The 22,147-nt window shown below is 52.1% G+C and overlaps 9 protein-coding genes across 9 annotated transcripts; 4 read left to right on the top strand and 5 right to left on the bottom strand.

Moving 5' to 3' along the window:
* Positions 1-1,692: 1,692 nt before the first annotated feature.
* On the top strand, positions 1,693-2,706 carry CTRU02_207210 (uncharacterized protein; the record flags this gene model as incomplete). Its single annotated transcript, XM_036719406.1, has 1 exon — positions 1,693-2,706. One exon carries the CDS (start codon positions 1,693-1,695, stop codon positions 2,704-2,706), a length of 1,014 nt encoding a protein of 337 aa, XP_036589113.1.
* A 1,129-nt stretch (positions 2,707-3,835) lies between these two features.
* Positions 3,836-4,609, top strand: CTRU02_207209 (short chain dehydrogenase reductase family; the record flags this gene model as incomplete). The annotated part of the gene is made up of 1 exon (XM_036719407.1): positions 3,836-4,609. One exon carries the CDS (start codon positions 3,836-3,838, stop codon positions 4,607-4,609), a length of 774 nt encoding a protein of 257 aa, XP_036589114.1.
* Positions 4,388-5,908, bottom strand: CTRU02_207208 (uncharacterized protein; the record flags this gene model as incomplete). The annotated part of the gene is made up of 3 exons (XM_070204851.1): positions 4,388-4,448; positions 4,805-5,816; positions 5,863-5,908. The coding sequence occupies 3 exons, from the start codon at positions 5,906-5,908 to the stop codon at positions 4,388-4,390; spliced, it is 1,119 nt and encodes a 372-aa protein (XP_070061384.1).
* Positions 5,909-7,341: 1,433 nt separating this feature from the next.
* Positions 7,342-8,799, top strand: CTRU02_207206 (uncharacterized protein; the record flags this gene model as incomplete). The annotated part of the gene is made up of 2 exons (XM_036719408.1): positions 7,342-7,433; positions 7,521-8,799. 2 exons carry the CDS (start codon positions 7,342-7,344, stop codon positions 8,797-8,799), a joined length of 1,371 nt encoding a protein of 456 aa, XP_036589115.1.
* A 425-nt stretch (positions 8,800-9,224) lies between these two features.
* On the bottom strand, positions 9,225-10,715 carry CTRU02_207207 (protein ivy1; the record flags this gene model as incomplete). The annotated part of the gene is made up of 1 exon (XM_036719409.1): positions 9,225-10,715. The coding sequence occupies one exon, from the start codon at positions 10,713-10,715 to the stop codon at positions 9,225-9,227; it is 1,491 nt and encodes a 496-aa protein (XP_036589116.1).
* A 1,309-nt stretch (positions 10,716-12,024) lies between these two features.
* Positions 12,025-13,233, bottom strand: CTRU02_207205 (acyl-protein thioesterase 1; the record flags this gene model as incomplete). The annotated part of the gene is made up of 3 exons (XM_036719410.1): positions 12,025-12,109; positions 12,209-12,717; positions 12,844-13,233. 3 exons carry the CDS (start codon positions 13,231-13,233, stop codon positions 12,025-12,027), a joined length of 984 nt encoding a protein of 327 aa, XP_036589117.1.
* Positions 13,234-13,984: 751 nt separating this feature from the next.
* Positions 13,985-15,023, top strand: CTRU02_207204 (aromatic ring-opening dioxygenase; the record flags this gene model as incomplete). The annotated part of the gene is made up of 2 exons (XM_036719411.1): positions 13,985-14,176; positions 14,247-15,023. 2 exons carry the CDS (start codon positions 13,985-13,987, stop codon positions 15,021-15,023), a joined length of 969 nt encoding a protein of 322 aa, XP_036589118.1.
* A 324-nt stretch (positions 15,024-15,347) lies between these two features.
* On the bottom strand, positions 15,348-18,521 carry CTRU02_207203 (uncharacterized protein; the record flags this gene model as incomplete). Its single annotated transcript, XM_036719412.1, has 1 exon — positions 15,348-18,521. The coding sequence occupies one exon, from the start codon at positions 18,519-18,521 to the stop codon at positions 15,348-15,350; it is 3,174 nt and encodes a 1,057-aa protein (XP_036589119.1).
* Positions 18,522-19,803: 1,282 nt separating this feature from the next.
* Positions 19,804-21,594, bottom strand: CTRU02_207202 (uncharacterized protein; the record flags this gene model as incomplete). Its single annotated transcript, XM_036719413.1, has 2 exons — positions 19,804-21,030; positions 21,217-21,594. 2 exons carry the CDS (start codon positions 21,592-21,594, stop codon positions 19,804-19,806), a joined length of 1,605 nt encoding a protein of 534 aa, XP_036589120.1.
* Positions 21,595-22,147: the final 553 nt, after the last annotated feature.

The following is a 22,147-nucleotide window of genomic DNA, read 5'->3' as shown; positions in this document are numbered from 1 at the left end:
GGCCGAAGTTGATGCTGTGCCACCGGGCACATATCGCTCCGAGATACTCCCCAGTTGAGTGGTAGCTTGCTGCACGAGGGGGCACGCGTGCAGTAATCCTGGTTGCCATCATTCCCTGTCATTGGGTGATTAAACGAGTGACCAGCCTTGTCCTGGCCCCTGGAAGCACTGTAAGGATCGGTAACAAATCTCCACTGGCAAAAAAGGCGCTTCATCGGTAAATTGTATGGCTTGGACGCTGCAGCTGTAGAGCTGTTGAGGATGAGGGGGCATCAGCTTTTTCAAGACCATGAGGAAACAATCACGCTCCACGTCTAATGGTTCGAAAACCCTCTCAGAATCTTAAATGCTATGGTGTTTAATGTTGCATGGATTCACAAACGTCATATTTTACGCCATATTGTAAAAACTGCAAGTTCGTTGTCCAAGCACGATGGCCGTTTGTACCAATTTTAACTACCTACCATACCAAGAACAACGCTTGCAAGGGGTAGAGTACCGGGGGGCCCATCCGCCAGGCGCCCGGGACGTATGTCTAGAGGGCATCAATTATTTTCTCAGTTCCACACGTGACGGGCTGACCGTATCTGTCTCCTTCATTTTAAACCACCAATATTCCTGTATTTATACATACGACGATTATTAGGAATGTACTATTTGTTTGTCAACCGTACGGGATTATTTCACGCCTGTGAAACCTACATAAAGACCCGCCAGCGAAACCAGCCTCTCCCAAGCGTAGGCGAGGGCCCCAAAGATCACTTGCAAACTTGTTTGGGATGTATTCATCACGACAAGGGAAAAGTGAAAGAACGGTTCATTAACAGAGACAAACTTGTTGCAAAGACAAGCCTCTTGCATCTGCTTCTTTGTAGTCACTATGCTGTAGTCAGTGCGTTTAGGGCACTTAGCTATACCAAGGAACACAGGCCGCATATCCTTTCCTTGTGTTATCTCTTGGCCAGTCGCATATCTGCTTGCCAAACATGTTTGTTGCTGTCCGCTTCGCCATTTTTGTTTTACCTTTTTGCCTTGTCTTTTCCCTTCGCCAGCCAGTCCTTTGCTGACCACCTCATATGGAACGACGAGACTAGCGGGTGCCGTAACCAGGCTAGCCTATCGTGGCATTGGGGCTTAGCAGCCCCAAATGTCTACGTTGCGGATCTGAGCGTAGTCATACTCAGGCGGTGTGGACTTGGACAGACGAACCAAAGTTCCAAACCTTTACACGGCCAGAAGTAAACACATGTTACATGTATACTAGTACTGACCAGAAGAAGCAAGCGTCACTTCGGCCGTATTTATTGTAAAATGTTCCTGAAGGAGCCATTGGCCGATAATGTGCAAAACCCCGGACGTGCGGACTGTCATTTTCCAAGATCTTTCAAATACCCCTGTACATGCATGCAGCGGCGAATTTGCTTGAATTTAGCAGCCACGGCAGCTTGCTTTTATTCGTTTTGTCAGTAAAGCTAACAAGCCAAGACGGCGAGTGACCAACCGCGGTGGACCCTCGACAATCTGATAATGTTCAGGTACTATTACCTTCCATTCAAGGATTACGGTCTTCGTAGCATCGGCTGACATGGCGTATGATTGGACAACATACGCGACAGTTCGGGGCATTTAGCATTTTTCGAAGGGCTGCGCCGACGAGTGGCGTTGGCAATATTGTTGTATAAATGATAGAACATGTCTTTCCGGAGGGCTTTTGCTAGCTCATGGGAAAGGCTCAAGTTCTCAGCCATATCCAAACAGAACTCATCACCTCCGATTACTCTAGCCATGCTGTCGCTCGCCATTGCTGCTCTGGCCACTTTGGCCGCTGCTGAGAGTACCCCTTGGCCATCTTTCGGTAACTGGACCGAGACTGCCGGCGGCTACGACTACATCCTCTCCGGTCCTGCAAAACTTGGCAAGAAGGTTGACTTCGAGTTGGACAGATGCCAGTACGTCTGGAACCTCTTGAATGACCGAACGCATTGTACGAACAATCCAGCACCTACTGAGGCGAACGAGTGCATGAGCAAGCTGTACGAGCGCAAGACTGCCATTGGCGACCAAGGGTTCCTTGACATCTTTGAAAAGGATATCGAGGAGGCCAAGCAGTTTTGGTACGGAGTTATTGACAGCTCAGACCTGGATCAGCCCGAATCCTGGAAAGCCGTTGAAGGCCGCGCAGTTGTCTCACTTCCAAATGTCACTGCCTGGGCCTTCTCGGCTTGGTCCTCATCGCCCAGAGCCGACGCGGCCAACAACCGGGCCAACGCGGAGCACTACTTCAAGCACTCGGATTTCACCAGCGGCAGCGGAGTCTCGCGCATCCTCGAGGGCTGGGGCGGCACCATTACGAACTTCACCATTCCCAACTACAGCCCTGCCGTGTGCGCCCAGAGACCCATGGTCCGTCCGCTGCCTGAATTCGCAATCAAGGCCTGCGGAGACAAGAACCTGGTCGATGGCAAGGACACCAACTTTGGCGTGCTCAATATCGCAGCGCGTGATGTTAATGGAGCCGATTTCGGTCAGCCCGGCAAGAGGGGAATCGACATTTACGCCTCTATTTGGTATGGAAACGCCATCTCGGAGGAGCATCTTGAGGCTGAACGTCAGCATGTTATTATCGAGATTGTCAACATGAGTTTAAAGGCTCAGGAGGACATAGAGACCGGAGTTTTCACGGTTCCTGCACCTCCGACCTCGTAGGTTGCGGGCAAAGTGGGGAGAGCAAGCAGTTGCATCAAGTTGTACTAGGGTGATAATATAATTCCCATCTAAACTCTATTTGAACCTACCTGTAAGTGTGCTGTTATGTGAGGCGAATGCCTTCCGATAGAAATTCAAGAATGTCTCATGGTTTGAGTGTTTTCATTCAGAGACACAAAAACAGTCCTCAGCGTTGGGAACCCCAGTCGCAGGGTACGATGCTCTTGAGACGACAGAGGTTCCTCGATTCGCTTTTAGAGTAAGTCTAACGCATAACCTTCTCTGTCGCTTTCATCTAACAGTCAGTGAGCGTTTTGCAAGTGAGGTTGAGAGTGGCTCACAATCTCAACGCTTCATTTCCTAGATCATGTGAGCTGAATCTCATGCGCCATGACGTTTGGAGAAGTGAAGTAAACTAGTTTGTCTTGGCAAGAGTAAACGACTTGAAGTAGAATTTCAACAGTTCTCGAGAAGGAAATGATATTCAGGCTGCTCACAGTCAGTCCAGCTCATCGCCCTTTTTGCTGACAATACAACACGTCTTTGCGGTTATTTTTTTCTGTGCTGTGGGCAACACACCATAGATCTTCCTTTCCAGTCCGAACAACTTCGGTTTAACTTATTACCTATTCAACAATTCATCATAGACAGGTCATAGTCTTCGAACTAGCCTCATAACGGATACATCCCCACAAGAGCTCTCGAATGCGAATGCCGAACATAGGTCAAGTCCTCCTGACCGCAACTTGCTTTGTCAGTAGATCCGTTAAGTCCGAATTGTATCAAGACTGTGTAACCTCGCGCACATGTCAAATTTTAGAATCGCGCTAGCTGAACTCCGTGGAGGCTGTGGCGGCGAACCAGGCAGAGGTCTGCTCTCGGGTTTTGCACGGAGTTACGTGGTACCACAGATGAGCTACATGAAATTCATTATGTCATGGGCATGCTCGAAGACTTCAAATGATCTTTTTATAAGAAAATGAGGACGATGTTTCCTCAAGAGCCAGAAAGGGTTAGCTTGACAGTTGCCTCATCGTTCAACTTTTGTGACACATATTCACAACGATTTCTACGCAAAAGACTACTTGTCACAACTTGATTACTACCAAGAGTTAACAATTTATTCAACATGTCGTCTAAGTACAGCAAACTCGCAGGAAAGCATGTCCTCGTTATTGGCGGCTCGACAGGTATCGGTCTCGGTGTAGCAGAAGCCGCCCTTGAAGCCGGCGCCAGCGTGACCATCTCTTCCTCCTCTTCTGCCAAGCTCTCGAAAGCCGTCGCAAGCCTGAAATCCACGCTTTCTCCATCTTCCCAGCAAAAAATACAAAGTTTCACAGCAGATCTCTCTGGAGAAGGGGCCGAGGCGAGTTTGGACGCCGTTTTCAAGCAAGCCGGGTCAGTGGACCACGTTGTCTTTACGGCTGCCGACTCTCTTTCACTGATGATGCTTCAAGATCTCACTCCGGACAAGATTCTCTCCGCATGCCAGATGCGCCTCGTTGCACCTTTAATGGCGATTAAAGTCGCGGCGCGCTATCTTCCAAAGACAAACGAGTCGTCTTTTACCATCACCAGCGGGAGCGCAGCTCATAAATCTACACCAGGCTGGTCTGTCGTATCGTTTTTTACTGCCGGGCTGCAGGGCATGGTTAAGCAACTGGCGGTAGAGCTTGAGCCTTTACGGGTTAATGCTGTCGCCCCTGGGTTTGTGGATACTGGGCTTTGGGACCATGTGACTACTGAAGAGAAAGCGAATATGGTCAAAGGAGTCGAAGAGTCAATGCCGACTGGCCAGTTTGGGAGAGTTGAGGATGTGGTGGAGGCATATCTTTGGTTGCTAAAAGATAGGAACGTTACAGGGACAGTTGCCGCGACTGATAGCGGCTGCTTGGTAGTGTAGGAATAATCGTTTAATCGAATAGTTACATGGGCGTCCTCGTAGCTATTGAGGAAAATTGACTACTCTTTAGTATAGTTCAGAGGTCAAGGAAGATAACTATCTACTTGGCGCTCTGATTTTTCAGACCGATCTTTTGCCTGCCTTCTTAACCTAGATCTCATCGCCCCTACTGACATGTTACAGGCATTTGCCCACCTCTGCCAGACGTACTGCTCCTTCCACTCAGGATTCGCAACAAACTCCTCAAATGGCAACAGCCAAGCCTGCCATCTAAGTGAAGTCGTGATGTCGGTGACTTTGAAGTTCTCTGCCTTGTCGAAGTCGGCATTGATACACTTTAGCAAAACATCGGCACCGGAGAACCCAATCAAGTCACCCCAGGACGTATCGATTGTACCAAACACTAAAAATACCATAAGCAAAAAGGCGCGTCGAGGCGAGTAGACTGAAAATGATATCGCAAACAAAACCAAAGCCCTTCGTTTTCCTGACAATGCCCGGCTAACCCAAAAAGCTACCATCGTGGTCCCCGTGATAGCAAATGCTGTTGAGACGAAGGAGGTAATGTGCAGAGTACCCGAGCCCAGCTCTTCAAAATTCATGCCAAATATGGAGGCGCTGAAAGTGAGAGGGATGAAGATGAATGCCAGCTGCGTTAACAACTTGACGCTGTCCGTCATCTGGATGGCTTTCCGTGACTCATCTAGAGAGGCAGTGACAGCTAATGCATTCGTATGGTTGACGACCCGCTCACTGAGTCCGTTGATTGATGTTTCAAGTCTCCTGAGCTCTGCCAACACAGCCGTTGTTTCGGAGCTGTCAGCTGTTCCGTTGTCACGCGCAAAGTCCTCTGCGCTTTTGAGGGCTCGGCTGCTAGCAGCCTTCAGTGTGGATATATCCTCGATGATTTGCCCAGGCGCACGAATATTCCATCTCGTAAAGACTTTGAACAAAGCGGTGACGTTTTGAGAAAAAGTGTGAAGACTTAGATTGAGATAGATGAGAATGAATACAGCTGGAGTTTGGGCGAGCTCTTCACATTTTGATTTCCTGAAACCGAGTAGAATGTCATGATATACATCGAGAGTAGTGTTGTAGTCAGGCAACGGTAGGTTGATGTCTTGAATTGGGTGAAGCGAATTCGATATGTGATGTGCACAAAGAGACTTGACGGCGTCCTTGGAACCAGATGTTGACAGAATCAAGCCTGGGAAATTAGCACAACTCTGGTAAGTGAAAATGTAAAGACCAACATGTTGGTATTCCATCAGGGGTATCAGTCAAATAGAACCCAAACATGGAGGCCTGTACCAAGGTAATCGTCCCTCCAGGCCAGGCTGACGAGTATGCCAACTCGACTATTCGTGTGTCGTTCGCCTCAAAGAGTGGAACAGCCAAATCGCTGGTGAAGGGGATGTTTCCTAACTGGCTGCTGGAACTATAGCTCTGATCAATGTTGCTATTGAATAAAGCTCCCCAAAGGTATACAGGATTCAAGGCGTAGTAGAAGGCGACGGTATCAAGAATCTCTCGGTCTATCCAGGCCATCTGCTCAGGCTGGCACTCAACAACTACTATCCTAGCAGATACCCCTGTCGTCTTTTCTAGGATCGAGTGCGAAATCCTACGACTCACTTTCCAGCCATGGTCTAGCATATCTATTACCATAGCCTTGGTCGGGGGGATTTCAGTCCCAAGTTCATCAGAATTTGGAAGACTAGTGAAGAATTCAAGAAGCCAGCCGAAACATGGGTTGTCATCCGTATTGAGTGAAAGATGTTGCAGGTACTCCGTATATGATTGGAACTGGGGACTCAATGATCTTGAGGCAACAGAAGTGCCAGCCGTTTGATTTGACTCCAAGTCGTTGCGAAAGGGAAAAACAGTATATTGGCCATCGTCCGGATCTTCGGTAACGCTCTTAGCAGACGAAGAAGCTGAGGATGGCTCAGTTGAAGTCCATTCAGAGCTGCGCTGGGACATTTCTCCAAAGTTTGTACATGAACTTGGGCAAAGAGAATACGAACAAAAATCATAATCTATATTCAATCATTGCCAAATTAAATAGCGGACTAAAAAGAGAAATGATGCGAAGAAGCTGAAGGCTTACGCGCTTCAGGCGCAGAATACCCACACCACCCTGCCGGGTCTGAGGGAATCTTATTGGTGGTGCATATGTTTTCTCTATTTTAATAAGTATTACTGCATATTTTGGTTGCAGGGGAGCAAAAAAATGTTTTTCCTTGGCTCGTGACTGGTAAATGGATAATGTGTGCCACACTTCTTTAAGGAGCGAGGTTTTGATTGAGAGAAGAGTTGATAAGCTCCAAACTTGGTTACCCCGAAATACAAGGGTGGGGGAGCTAACCTGTCCCACTAGTGCACGGCCCTAGACAACGGGAATCCGGAGACCGGTGCTTAGATAACCCGCCGTTGCTGGGTTAGGCCCCGGTCTGCTCTTTTCGCATTGGAAAACTATCAATCTTCGAGTGCATCGCAGGAAAGTCAACACCTCAAAGAGCTCAATCTCTTTGTTTCCTCCAACGCCGAAGGCACAACAGCACCTCGACGGCTGTAAACACTCCTTTCGCATTCTTCTTTTTAGTTCGTGCCAGTTCTAGAGACTTTCGTACCGACCCCGAACAGGATAGACCGAATTGGACCTCGACCTCCACGATACTACATAGCTGGCTGTGTCCCAAAGACAGCGACGCTGTTTTACCTCCGCAGCAATGGCGCCTCTTATCCTCCACAATGTCCCCGATGAAGAACTTTACATCGGCGATGACGGCATAAAACGCCCCTATGCCATGGTATTTCCTCAGTAAGTCCTTTCCTCCTCGACGCGACCAGGCCCAAGGCTCTCTCGCCCACGTCCACTTCGAGACCTTGGCTAATGTCGATTTTCTAGACAAGACGGTCTCCCTGGCGCCAGAAATCGCCGTGGTGCTCCAGAGACAGGCTCCTTTGGCAAATCAACACGTCGATCCCGCTCCCGCACCGGAACCCCCGCCCGCCGCGAAAACCCTACCGTCGCGGCCGCCGACAAGATCTTTGGCGACTGGATTTCTTCGCAAGCAGTAAACTCCAACCTGGCGGCACCCTCCTCCAACGCCACCGGTTCCGCAACAGCAGGTACCAATGCATCATCAACCGCAGTCCCCCAACGCAAAACTTCAGGCCTCTCACAACCACCGCTTCTAGCATCAGATGAAGCGCCCGCCGTCGCATCAGGACCCCGCCTCGCCCGCCACGAACCCACCGAAGTAATCCTCCGTGGATATCGTTCCCCTTCTCAGCAATACGCCGCAATCTCCCACTACGAACAGCTCGCTGGGTTGATCTGCGAAGACTACCCCCGCGAACCCCCTCTCGAACAGCGCCGCTACAAGTCCGAGCTACGTGACCCTGCCTTCACTCGCCGACGCGGTCTGACGCCCGAGGAGCGCGCAAAGGTCAACCGCGCAGACGGCGGCGAACACTGGGTAAAAGTCACCTTCGAATCCGCCGATGCCGCCGACGCAGCCATCTACGCCAGCCCCCAACGCGTACTGGGTTACCTCGTGCACGCCGAGCCTTACAACGGGTTTGCGCCCGCGCGCGACGAGCCCATCCCCGACGTCGACTCCCTAATCTCAATCCAAGATGAGCATAACCGCTCGCAGTCCGTCCCGGCAGGCAGCTTCGGCCGTCATACGACCCCCCGCCAAAGGCAAAACAAGACCAACAGTGGCAATCCCTTTGCACCCACCGCCAACCCGCGCTCCATGAGCGACCTCTCCCCTCCCAATTCCCTCACCTCCTCAAACACGATCGAAACGGCCACGATGTCCAACATGTCCACCGCGACGGTGACAATGACCGATGCGCCCCCGCTGGAGCCGACCCAGTCTCTCCTGCAGACCGAAGACAGCCTCTTCTGCCGCCGCATCCCCACGGCACGCAAGGCAAAGCTTCTCCCCGCCGAACAGGCCCTGCTCCCCCAGCAGAGCTACGCACAGCGTCTCGTCAACGCGGTGCCGTTCCTTAAGTGGTTCAGCGGCTCCATGATAGGGAACGAGGTGCCACGTACCGACTCGGGCGACTTCGACTGGAACCGCGCCAGCTTGTACTGGAAGGTTATCTGGTGGCTCGACGCGACATTCAGCCTCTTTGGGGGCGAGATTCTGACCGCCGACAAGGACGACTGAAAGAGGGCACGTTATATACGGCCTCGGCCTTTTTTTTTTCTACGGATTGGGGGTTTATGAGGTGGAGAGGCGGCGTTTGGAGGAAAAAGTTGTCTCCTTTTTTTTTTCTTTTTTTGGCTCCTTTATTTAATGGTCCACGAATACCACGCGAACACAGCTTCATTCTCATTTCTTTAGACGGACAGACGGGGGGTTTGGAGAAAAAGCCTATAGCAAAAAAAAAAAGAGACTGCACATGGTGCACTGCAAGACAAAAGAGAAAAAACACCGAGAGAACGAGAGTTCTGTATGAAGAATTTGTATGACTATGTCGCTGCGCCCAGGGGGGGGGCCGGGGCGGCGTCCCTCGTTCTAATAGACGCCTCTAAATGGGTATAACAAGAAATAATCATGAGTTCGCCGCCATTCAAAAGGACATTTACATACTATGCTCCATCTTCCTCATTTACACTCCACCGTCTCCCCGGTCTGCCTCTTTCCTCTGTTTCCCCGTTTGCAATTTCTGTAGTATTCCTCCCGTCTTCGTCGTCCACTGCGCTTGCGTCGTCGTCGGCGCCCGCCCGTTCATCTCTCCAGGGTGGTTGTAACAGCTCTGCTGTCTCCCCTTCATCCTCCTCATGCAAAATGTCATTTTGTCTGTCATCGACGACCTTATCATCCGCCTGCGACTGTTCACTTAAACCGACACCCAAGCTATCAAACGTCACGTCCGTAGCGTGCCGCCTGATAGGTTGCGGCGAAAACGGCCTCACGCCCCTCGACCTGTTAAAGTTCGTCTCGGAAAAGATGCTGTCAGTATCGTTGTCGTGCTGCTCCCCCAGTCCGGGTGACGCCACGGCCGCAAGGCTTTGATACCGGTCCGAATCGCTCAACAGGCTATCCCCCCTAGCATGGCCCCCGGGCCTCGTCACGTCCGACGCGGCATCTGCGAGAATACTCTTCGGCGGGAGAATACTGAACAGCTTCGCCGTCTCAGCGGAGCCCCCGACGGCCCCGATGCTCGCGTGGTGAAAATCCGTAACCTCGTCACTCGCAAACAGATCCGCGCCCTTTTCCAGTAGCTCGTCCAGTCCGCCGCCGCTCCAACCTTTCCTCGCCAGGGACTCGAATATGTCGACCTCGGCCCTCACGAGACTGCATGACGCCTCGAGTATGCGCCCACTCGTGTCTTGGCTCTCGCGTAACAACGTCCGCGCGTGGTCGCCGTGCAGGGCTGTCAGACCGTCGAGCTTCGTCGTCAGCTCCACGAGGTGCGCGCGGAACTTGCCCACATCGCGGCGGCGCTGTTTGTGCAGCTTCAAGCCCTCCTTTTCCAGCTTCTGAATCTCCCTGCTACGGGCCTTGACTTCCCTAACGTAGGCGTCCTCCTCGTCGTCGACGCGCTGCCGCCACTTGTCTAGCTCGTGGAGTAGGGGCACTTCGAAGTCTCGGTATACTGTCTCGGAGAGGATTTGTTGATGGTTTGCTACTAGGTGGTGCACGCCCGAGGCCGATAGTAGCAGGTCTGCAGTGCATGTTCCTTTGGCGCCAGCGGTGAAGCTTGCTGATAACCCTCCCCCTGGTTGAGATCCCCCAGTGAGGCTTTCTGCGCGGGCTTCTTTCAGACGGGCGCAAGACTCTAGCGCGGAGCCAAAGGCGGAGGCGGCGGTCGATAATGATGCCAGCGCGACGCGATATGCTTTCGCCGTCTGCAAGAGGTCCGAATACGCCGTCTGAGATTGCTCAATGTCGGATTTTGTAAGAACAGCGTGGACAGGCCGTGGGGGTGGTGGCAGCGGGAGGTGGAAGGACGACAGCGGGTTCGCGGTCGAGGCGAGCGAATAGACTGGGGAGTTTGGAATCGGGGGCAACTGGGAGGGCGTCGGGGTCGACGGACGGTCGTCGGCGGAGCCGTTACCGGCTGTGGATGTCTCCATGACTACTGCGTCGGTTCGCGGCCTCCGGAGGCGGTCCCGTAGGATAGATCGGGGTGAAGAGAAAGTGTGTAGTGGTATGCCGCGTGGCGGGATTTCGGCCGCGGTGTGTTTACTGCAGCAACGATGCGGGGACGACTCGGTTGCTATGCCCCCCCTGTAGGATGAGATGTCAAGCTTGTGGTTTTGTTTAGCTTATCGGAGGTTGCTGCTAGCAGAGCTAGGTAGTAGTCAGAATCATTGCCAGCAAGACTTGTGACGAGGGACTGTAATAGAGTAATTTCGCAGGCTGACAATATTTTTTGGTGGGAGGGGAGAGAGAAAGAGAACAAAAAAGAAAATGGACGATCTTTAGAGATGCATAGAGATGCACAGTCATGCAAGCTACCATGGATGGGAGACTTCGGGTTGGCAGGTGAAGGTGGGCCACGCCAGATAGGCTTGCGTCTTCAGCAGGGCCCATGGCGCCGGACGGCCTTGTGATTCGGGGGGGAGTGACCCCCCAGCCAAACCCGGATGGGGCCTGCAGTTGCGTGCTGCAGTGCCACACCGCAGCGTGATAAGACCCAAGCACACACCCCCCCATTGTTAGCGTCTTCTTGACGAATGAACTTAGGTAAGCCTGAGTTGGAGGTGTTGGAGAAAGCAAGGAGACCCTCTCGATGTGGTTATTAATGAGACAATTTTTGATGGCGTGTGATCTGTCAATGAGGGTCAGAATGAGGGTCCAGCGGATGCTTTGCTTGGTTATGTAAATATGGACTTACTGGTGATTTTCAGGAGTTCAATGCCTCGATGTTTTGTAATCAGCGGTATACAGATATTCCAGAGGCCAAATCTAAAAGTAGTACCTACATAAAGTTTCTAGCCATCTTCCAGAACTGTTTTCGTACATGTTCACAAATTAACCAATCCATTTGGTTCATGTTCTTTTCACCAAAACCTCAAATCTAGCATTTTGTTCATCTGGAAACAAAAATAGCACATTTCCTAAAATGAAAGAGATCCGCTGGGTAAAGGCTTAATTACTAACATAATGTTCAAAATGTCAGGCCTCAAGATGTTTCGATGTGTTTAAAAGACTTCCACTGAACCTGGTCTGAATAAGCTTATTTTACCTATGTTCAATGGTCTATTCTGGATTTGACGGGCCAAAATCAATCTCACAAAGAAGACCAACACCATGCCCACGAGGTAAAGTTTGAGTCAAGCTAAAGCTGGACTCTTCCACATGCAGTCACCCATAGGCAGCATAAACTCCAATTCTTGTTGTTCATCGCATGTAAAATCACATCTAATCACCCTCTCAGCCTCAGTTCTGGGTGGCTGGCAACCTCTCCAACAAGAAGGCCTCGACTTCATCCAGCTCCTCCAAGCAAGCAGAGTGGCCCATGCCCCTAAGCATCAAGTCAGCAAAATGAACCACTCATTCCGTGGTATCCCACTCCGTCAAAGCAGGAAAAAAACAGGGCGAAAAAAAAGCAAGGGAAACTCACGGGTAAAGCGTGCGGGTGACCTTGTATCCCAGAGCCTTCAGAGCCTCGGCGCTCAAAGCGCCCAGCTCCGGCCTCACAAGCGGATCCGCGTCGCCGTGGCCCAGCCAGACGGGCGTGTCCTGGTTCGGCTTGTCCTCGGGCACAATACTGGCGAACTTGTTGCTGAGCAGCAGCCAGCACGACAGGCCGACGATACCGCCGATCTTGTGCTTGCCGGTGAGACCAGAGAAGATGGCCATGGCGCCGCCCTGGCTGAAACCGCCGAGGACCACGCGCTCGGAGGGGATGCCGGCGTCAACTTCGGCCTGGACGAGACTGTGGAAGTACTCGGCGCTGGCGCGGATGCCGGGCTCGTCCTCGGACTCGCGAAGAGCCTCGATGGTGCCGTCGAGGGTTTTCTGGGAGAGCGCTGCGGTCAGCGATGGGGAGCCCGGGGGAAGGCGGTGCCGGTCAAAGATTGTTGCGCGACTTACTATGTCGAACCAACCCGGCATGCGCATGCCCCAGTTCTGTTATCGTCAGCGTCTTATCCTTCTCACTTGTCTTCATTCATCGCTCATGTCTATCATCATGAATGAAAGATATTATGAGGTAGAAAAGAAGTGAAGTTGATGGAAGTGTACGGTAATACTCACAGCAGTGATGGGAATTTGAGGCGCATGAGGCAGGATGAACTTGACTTCGTTAAGTCTCTGTCTCCGCCTCCAGTTCTCGACGGCGCTGGCCCAGCCGTTGCCCGTGTCGCTGAGGCCGTGGGCGAAAATGACCGTAGCCGTGTGCTTTCCGACGGCCGGGAAGACCAACGGGGCCGCACGGGAGATGGATGACATATCGGCGACGACAGTGGTGACGGGGAGGGAGAAGAGGAGATCGTCTTGCGCTACGGAGGCAAGTGAGGGGTGAGAATCGGAATTTAGATCGGGATCAGCTGCTGACAGGGGTTTCTGCTCTTCAGCGAGGGTGAACGATGAAAAAGTTGATAGGATAATGAGGGTTGTTGTGACGAGTCCTCTGATGGAAAGCATTAGTTGTGCAGGGGAAATGAACCCGTAGCGCCGAATGAGATGTCCACGGTGGTTTTTTTCGTAGCTCCGTTCCGATGGTGCGTGGGGGACGTGGAGCCTGGTCCGGCAAGTCGCGTAGATCAGTTAAACGCACTGTGGATTTGAGAAGCGGTAGACAAAAGAAAGGACGATAGCGATGGGAAATGAAACAACCTCAAAGATTTGGTGTCATTCTAGATAAGTTATCTATTGTCACAAATTTACAACTTATGGATCAATTTCTCTCAATTACTAATTGTCATGGTACTAGAGCTTCTGTGCCTCATAGTGACTGCCCTGCAGCTACCTTGTAAGGCAACTCTGGGTGGAAAGACCCGCACTGTACATCCCTCCCCCAACCCACCACGTTCCTGCAGCGCCGCAACTTTCACCGAACAGTGCCTCAAACGCTAATTGTCAGGCCATCAGTGGGGTTTCTTCCCCTACCCTTCCCCTCCAACCCGTTGCTAAAACCTACCTTAGCACCGGGAGCTTCCTCCCGTCAGCCGCTAATTAAGACATCCAGTGGACCCGGCCGCGCGCGACGAAAACCACCCCGCCCATCCGGCCCCTCCGTGCCTCCCCGCCCCGTCGTGTCCCTTATCCGGTCGGATAGGGACCTCCGACATTCTTGTTCTCATAAAGCTCCGGCGTCACGCTGGGAAACACTCTGAGTTGAGTTCAAGCTCATCTTGGCTATAGTTTCAAAGTTGGCCACGAGAGAAGACCCAAGATGGCGCGTCTAAACCCAATCTTCTTCCTTTCCCTATCCGTCGCCATGCTAGCCTACATGTTCTCTCCAACCCTCCGCTCATTTTTCACAACGGTCACGACAACTCTGTCAAGATCGTCGTCCGTAGACTCATTCCCGCCTGCGACAGTAAAGAGACCGCGGATGCCAGTCTACTTCTTCTCCCATGGCGGCGTAAGCAAACGAACCCCATCCCCTGTCCTCCAATCCTTCACCCAACAACACAAACACTAACACCTTCCAGCCCGACGTGATGTACAACAAAGCGCACCCAGTCTACCCAGTCCTCCAAAACATCGGCAAGGAAATCACATCCCTCTCCCCCACCGCCGTCCTCGTCTTCTCCGCCCACTGGCAATCCCGTAGCAAATCCCAGGTGTACATCAACTCCGCCGTCTCCGCCCCTCTGATCTACGACTTCTCAGGCTTTCCCCTGCACTACTACTCGGCGTCCTATCCCAACGTCGGATCCCCGGAGCTCGCCTCCCGCGTCTGTTCTTTGCTCGCCTCTCACGACATTGGCTGCGAGACGAAAGAACGAGGTCTGGACCACGGCGTCTGGGCAGGTTTTCACGTCGCCTTCAACCCCAACACGAACCCATTGAACGTCCCCCTCGTCCAGATCTCCCTGTTCCATTCCGAGGACCCGGACGCGCACTACCGCCTAGGCCGCGCCGTCTCCGCGCTTCGCGACCAAGGCGTCGTCATCATCGGCGCAGGCATGTCGGTGCATAATCTCTACGATATGGGTAGCGGGCCTGAACCTATGCCCTACTCCGCCAGTTTCGACAATGCGCTGAAAGAGGCGGCCGAGGCCAAAGTGGAAGAGAGGCAGGAGAAGATGGCCCAGATTTGCAAGAGACCCGACGCCAAGCAGGCCCATCCTTGGATGGATCATCTCATGCCTGTCCATGTCGCTGCCGGTGCTGCAGGTGATGATCTCGGAAAGCAGCTATGGACTATGCAGGAGGGTAGTTTTGCGTGGGCCCAGTACCGTTTTGGACCTTTACCGACATCATGAGGAGATGACCTGGCATCATTCCAAACAGTGTAACAAGCTTGTATTACCATTTAATCGTTGAATCATTGACATAGCATCTATCGTGCCATCGTGGCTACTACAACTTCTCTGGTGCTCTTGGCGACTTGTCCATGCCTAAAGCACTAAGTATGAATGCGTTATTTATTAGGACACAACGCCTCTCTTTACCATTAACTCCATGATTCGTAGGTGTGTACCCTAGTCCATTATCGTCCATCATCGTCACTGTTACCGGCCATATCACTATGGCTCCGTCGTTGACTCTCCAACCGTGTTGATTCTGTCAACCAATATTGGTTTGAATTACAAGAAAACTCTCGAGTCATCGCTACCAGCCAGAACTCGGCGTCTACTGCTCAAGAAGTTCTCAACCATCTGCTGGCTACCCAGCTTTTGAGCCTTCCAATCTTCAGGCCTGGCAGTGTCCGGGTTGTATGTGCTTTCCAGATCGCTGGAGTCTAACAGGTGGCGACCGCTAGAGTTCTCCCATCTTTCTTTGGGAGACTCCAGCTGGCCGCTGGCTAGCATTGGGCCAAACTGTCGCTCTGCCTCTACATTGAGCCCCGAGCTAGACAAAGACGACTTGAGCCCGGCTCGCAGCCCAACACGTCTAACCAGCTTCATAGGTGCCCGAGTGTCGTGCTTTTGTTGTACTCCTAACTTTGTGTCGGGCATAGCATCCACACTGCGCATCTTATGAGCAGCTCTTTTCGGCGACTTAACAGGAATGTTGTTTTGTGTAGAGCGCTGCTGCAGTAACGGCATTGATGGTGCAGTTCTCAAAGAGCTCCTTGGAGGAATTGGTGGGGGATCATACATTCCATAAAGACCGCTGTGCATCCATCCATCGGAAGAAGGTATTTCGTTCTCGTCTCTGAATTGTCTTGGAGTCGAAAACGTTGACGGGTTTGCCCCGCGTCCTACACGGCCGGCTGACAACGCTTGAGAACTGTGATCTGGTTGCCGGAGTGGTATGAACTCTCTGGAAACATTCGGTTTTTGGGGTACAGGGGAATCGTCTTCAACTTGTGCTCCCTCACGCGTGTGTCCCAAAACTGTCGGCAAGCTTGGTGTTACATGCTGCGCTTCATCCAAGCTTATACCACGGGCACTGGCAGCAGCTGGACGAATATCAACCCCTGAAACATTGGCAGACAGCAACATTTTCCACTCCACCGAACTTGCGGAAGATGATGCTCGGTCAGTTGGAACGGTTCGCCTGGAACTCAGCGCTTCACTGAACTCATTCTGGGATGCTGCACTTTTATGACAGTGTACGCTGGAAGGCGCCTTGCCATCAACTTCACATTCAACAACTGCACCCGAGAACAACCTCTTGGAGGGTGCCAAGTGCGAGTTCCTACTGATCGAATCATCGCTTGTACGATGAGCTTGGAGATTCGGTAAAGTTTCAAGCACATCTGCAGGCTTTTTGTTCGACAATGGAAACTGGTCGGAGTATATGCTGTCCGAATAAGCAAGGCGTGGATCATCCGCGGAGATACTTGGACGTCGCTTCGTCGAAATTAAATCTAGGTTCAAAGCGGAAACCGTTGGCGAGTAGACCTTTGTGATAACCTCAGAACTTTCCTTCATTGACTCTTGTAGTGCTCGACGATAAGGGCTCGTAGTCCTAAATAAGTGGCACGTTGGGCTTCCGAAGAAGGCAGAACTACGAGTAGATAAGGTCTTCGGACCAACAGAACTTCCTTCCGCAGCACGAGTCTTGCGAGAGGGAGTTTTTCTTTCGTCACTGTCGGCAGGTTCTGGGTACGCTATATGAAGCTGGAGTGTGCTTCCGGATGGATCGTGCTGTTGCTGACGGATTACGCTGCCCGGCGATGACGATGGTGACGAAGACGACGACGACGATAACGGTGATTCAGGTTTACCTTTATCCGGACTCACAGCTGTTTCGATAGGTTTTGTATGCTGCATTTGTCCCAACGAGATGGTATCCTGGAAGACATCATCCTCTGGCATTACGCACCTAATGGTAGGAGGGCTGCGTTTGCCGACCGCACCTGGCCTGCTGTCGTTGGAAATTGTGCGCAAATCGTTTGTGACAGTGTTCAAAATTTCATCAGAACTAGCCTTTTGCACCTTTTCTTTTGGTTGAGCCTCTTGAAGTCGGCCTAGTAGTGCGAAGAAGACTTTGTCGCTGTCTACTTTTGAATCTTGGCGAGTCAAAAGTTGAGGCGGGGATGGAGACTGGAATCCGTAGTGATTATTCTCGTCAGTGGAAATTCTTCGCAAAGATGAGTTGGCAACATGTGTTCCGTTCTCTATGATCACGGAGAGCCGCTGTCGATCCCTTTCACCACCCCATGTACTTTGGCTGTTGAGGGTATGTGTCCCTGAGCTCGTCCAACTGGTAACACGAGACTTCTCATCCGTCATTTTCGAATCCGAAACCTTTCGGTCGCTTCCAATGCTGTCTATGCTACCTTGACGAGATGGAAGCTTCTGCGCCAATGAAGCCGCGTGCAAAGATGGTACTCGGGATGGTACTTGAGATACAGAGCATTCGTCCGTCATCGGGTCTGCGATGTCCATGTAGGGGTCATCTTCAGCGTCAACATCATCGACAGTCTCTACTTGGCCTTTGCCGCCTCGTTTCGTTCCGTTCTTTTTCTTTCGATGAAAGAGAGTTTTCAGCTTGCTCTTCAGACCGCTGGAGACCTTGCGGGCCTGCTTAGCAAAGGAACCCTCCTTAGAAACGTACAGTGTGTTGGTTGAGCCCTTCCTCATAGATTGCCGAATACCCTGCTGCTGCGATGCGAAATGGTTCGAAGCATGGCTTCGAAGGCGCTCTTGGTCCTTGTTACTCTCTATCGCAGTATTTGGGTCTGGTACGGTTCTTGGCTTCACCTTCTTATTCTTCATATTCAATGTGAATAATCTAGAGGGCCGGCTCCGAAGCAGTTGTTCCTCCTGATTTCGAAAGGGATCTGAAGGCTTCAATCTTGCGTCAACAGCATCATGCACTGCCACTCGTGTGTTTGTTGTACGATCGCAGTTGTTGAGGATACTCGTAGACTTTGGCGTTCTGAGACCTTGGTTATTTTTTGAAGGTTTGCTGTCTCTGATATTGACCATGGACTTTCGCTTCCGTGCAAAATCTCTTCTCTCTAAGCTAGGGGAATTGCTGAAGAAATAGCCCGCATCGACAGCCAAATTGGTAGGAGCAATCATAGATCTTGATTTTCGCAGACTCCTGAAAGAAGATGGAGCAGACGCGCACTCGTCCAAGGGCCTGTACAACTCCACAGGGGGGAGAGACTTGATATAGTTGGTGGTATAAGAGCTCACGCGCGGTGCCTCGTTCTCGGGAAAAGCCAAATCGATGATTTGCTGGTTCTCGACACGGCCGAGAACACTCCGGCGCCGCATGCCGCTGGTGCCATCTCTTCCTTGTTTGACAAACCGGACGCTTCTTTGGGGCTGAAGGTGGTTCTCATGACAATAATCGTCCATAGCCCCTTTACACTGAGCGGCCCTTGAGGACTCCGAATGGCAGGGATGAGAATGATGGCCCGAGGCGGAATGTTTGATGTCAGACCTGAGAGCCTGGCTAGAACGTGAGAAGGATAGGGTTGCGGCAAGATGAGCGTCTCTGTCGGCGATGGCAGGATCGATATGTTCTAGTCTAGTTATTGCCGAACGAAACGAGGTTGTTTTAGACCTAGTGGATCTAGTTCTGTTCATCCCAGACGACGACTTATTGCTATTGTATCTCCGCATTGGAGCAAATACTCTTGATGAGAGGCGCAAGGCCAGACAGGGCAAGGAGAAAGACAAGGGACGAGGGTAGTAGGTATAAAGGTGATGACGGCAAATAGTAGAGAGATTCAATTGAGGCTGCTGATGGTTGATGTGTGAGGGAAGCTAACCAAAAGCAAGCCACGAGGATACCGAAGGAGTATTGACGAGAATGTTGGATGTTGACTTTTGGGAGGTCGGTCGAGAGGCAGAAAGTGGCCGAGAGATATCGTTGTTAGCCAGTCACTTTCGTGGGCGGAGCTCCCGGCATAATAGCACAAGAACTCCATGATTGCTCTTTCATAAGGGGGGGCTGAGTGAACTTTCAGAGAAGAGACGAAATGTAAGGAACGTTCAACCAAGAGAAAGAGGCAGGAGAGGGGTCCGATCCCTGGTTTGGACAGGCATGAGGTGGCGCTGGCAGGCGCTAGCTGTTGTGTCATTCTTTCCTGAGAAGGAAAGCATAGCATTCCAACTCCAAGGGCACTCTGCTAAATTGCAAAGTGTAAACCAACCTCAACATCCAGGTAAAACTGAATGTCACCAAATGTCTTAGAGTAGATTAAGCCATACTGTACTAATGTCGCTGGTGGTCATCCGTGAGAGGCGGGCATTAACCAGGAAGTTGTCCAACTGACCATCACCAAGACAAATTCGGACACCCCCTTTCTACGCTTACTCATTGCTACCAAGAGAGTTTGGCGACATCATGCTCCCGAAGGTTTGGCTAGGTTTGCACGATATGGTTTGGACGAAGGAACGAACGGAAATGGCACATGTCATCACCGGATCACGGCACGCAAATCGCCACACAGTCCTCAACTCAAATAAGGGTCAGGTAAGGAAACTAAATTCGTGCTGTGAGATCTGTATGTAGCTATGAAGCGATGCATCCATCCTAACCGACCCAGCAATGTATCCCTATGCGTACACTGTCATTGACCCAAGAAAAAACGAAAGGAAATTAAGAGACCCATGCAACGTTTTGTTGCAACGCTTACAAAGAAGTCTCCTTGAGGAACTCCTTAAGCTCCTCGTCCACGAGCTCGTGGATCTTCTTGGCGAACTTCTCGGCCTTGGTGCCAATGTTCTTGGCGCCCTTGACGACCTTTCCGGAGAGAACCTGGAAGTCCTCCTCGATGGCCTTCTCGAGATCATCGATGGTGGCCTCCTTGGTCTCGGTCTTGACAGTGTAGCTGCCAGCCTCAATGATGGCAGAGTAGTTGTTGCAGCCACCGCCGTTCCAGGCGAGGACGTTGGGGGTGTCACGAGGAATGTCGCTGAGGGCACCAACGGTGCCGACGGAGATCAAAGCCTTCTTGAGCTTCTCGGGAGTGATAGGAGCAACGGAGTACTCGGAGTCAGAAGCAGGCTGGAGAGAAAGGTAGTAGGCAAGGAGACCGCAAATGTGGGGAGAGGCCATGGAAGTGCCAGAAATGGTGTTGACAGCGTACTTGGAGCCGATCCAAGTAGACTTGATGTTGGTGCCGGGAGCGAAGATGTCAGTGCACTTGCCGTAGTTGGAGAAGTAAGAGCGGCGGTCGCCGAGCTCGGTGGCACCGACAGTGACGGCCTTCGCGGCAGCAGCGGGGGAGTAGTTGCAAGCATCGGCATTGTCATTGCCAGCGGCGACGGCAAAGTGAATACCGGCATCAACGGCAGCGTTCACAACAGCGTCCAGAGCCTGAGTCTTGCCACCACCAAGAGACATGTTGGCGACAGAGCCCTTGAAGCCCTTGCGCTTACCATCCTTAGCAGCCTGCACCTGCTCAGTGTGAGAGTTGGCAGCCCACTCAACGCCCTTCACGACGTCGGACATGGTACCAGAGCCGTTGGAGCGAAGGACCTTGACGGCGTAAACGTTGGCCTTCTTGGCGACACCGTACTTCTTGCCAGCGATGGTACCAGAGCAGTGAGTGCCGTGACCGTTACCATCAGCATCCTGGTCTCCAGAGGGAATGGTCTTTCCCCACTTGGCACGACCCTCAAAGTCGACGTGGTCAACATTGGTGCCGGTGTCAATAACATAGGCATCAACACCTTCACCAGCATCACCGGCGTAGAGGTACTTGTCGTAGGTACCGAAGCCCAGGGACTTGCGGTGTGAGATACGAGCCAGACCCCAGGGGGCCAGCTTCTCAAGCTCACCGTCGCACTTGTCCTCAACGTGGGACTTGACGGGAACCTGGGTGTGGACCACGGAATCGACCTCGATGAATTCGACCTGTGGCGAGATTCATTAGCAGCCATTCAGCTTTGGAAATGTACGACAATCATGACATGAATCTTGATGGCCGAAGCTACCCGACCCGAGCTCGGTGATGCAGCTGCCAAGGAGCCGACGAAAGAGGTGGTGGGTCTCGTGTTTGGAGGTTTGTATGGGGAGGGTAGTCAGGGTCGTCGGACTTACGTCAGGGTGTCTCCGGATCTTCTCAACAGTCTCGGAGTCAAAGTGACCAGCGTAACCCATGAAGTCCTTGCCAATGTTGTAGGTGTGCTTCAGGCCACGGAAGACATCGCTGACCAAAGGCTCCTGGCCACGCTTGCGCAGCTCAAGACGCTCGTCCTGAGCGGAGGAGTGGATGTTCTGAACCCAGTTGTGGTGGTCCGAGGCGCCGGACTCCGAGACGTGCTTCTTGAACTTGATAATGTACGAGTCGGGAACGGCCTCGGCGTTGGTGGCAGAGAGAACGGGAGCCATGCCCTTGTGGACGGTCTCAACGGAGAGGGAGGGGGTGGCGCTGGCAACAGCAGCCAGGCCGGCCACAGCACCGACGAAGCCTCTCATGATGGCGGGAGTGATGCGGTAACGAGTCTAGAGTCTACCGGAGACGTGTAATAACAGACTAAGAAAATGGAGATACTGGAAGCTGCCAGAGAACGACAAATACACGATGGGGTTGAGAGGATGGATCAATGATGAAGGAGGGAAGGAGGGGGATGAGTGAGAGATGGAGCAAGCGGTTGGGGGAGCTTCGGAGAGCGGGTGCGGGTAGATATAAAGGGAAGGCAACGACGGCGGTTGCGTGCGCACAGCTCTTGGTGAGGTAAAGAGCCAGGTACCTACTGCTATCGGTCGGCCCAGGACGGTTTGCGCCGCCCCAGTGTGACGCAGCCAACCAAGATAAGAGCTGGTGGGTGGCTGACGGGTCCGAAACCGGCCTAGCGCGAAGGCAAGAGAGCCAATGGAATGACTCGATAGGGTTTCCTCGGCAATGCGATAAGGGAGGGTCACGTTTGGGGTTTCCCTGGGAGTCTACAAGGCACCTTGTCCGATACGGAAGGCTGTTTGGGATGGATGGGAAAGTGCGATGGGTGATAGAGAGGTACTTGTGCCTTTC

This window comes from Colletotrichum truncatum, assembly GCF_014235925.2.
Source record: "Colletotrichum truncatum strain CMES1059 chromosome Unknown Contig_0004, whole genome shotgun sequence".
NCBI classification, from domain to species: domain Eukaryota; kingdom Fungi; phylum Ascomycota; class Sordariomycetes; order Glomerellales; family Glomerellaceae; genus Colletotrichum; species Colletotrichum truncatum.
This window is presented reverse-complemented; position numbering and strand designations above follow the sequence as displayed.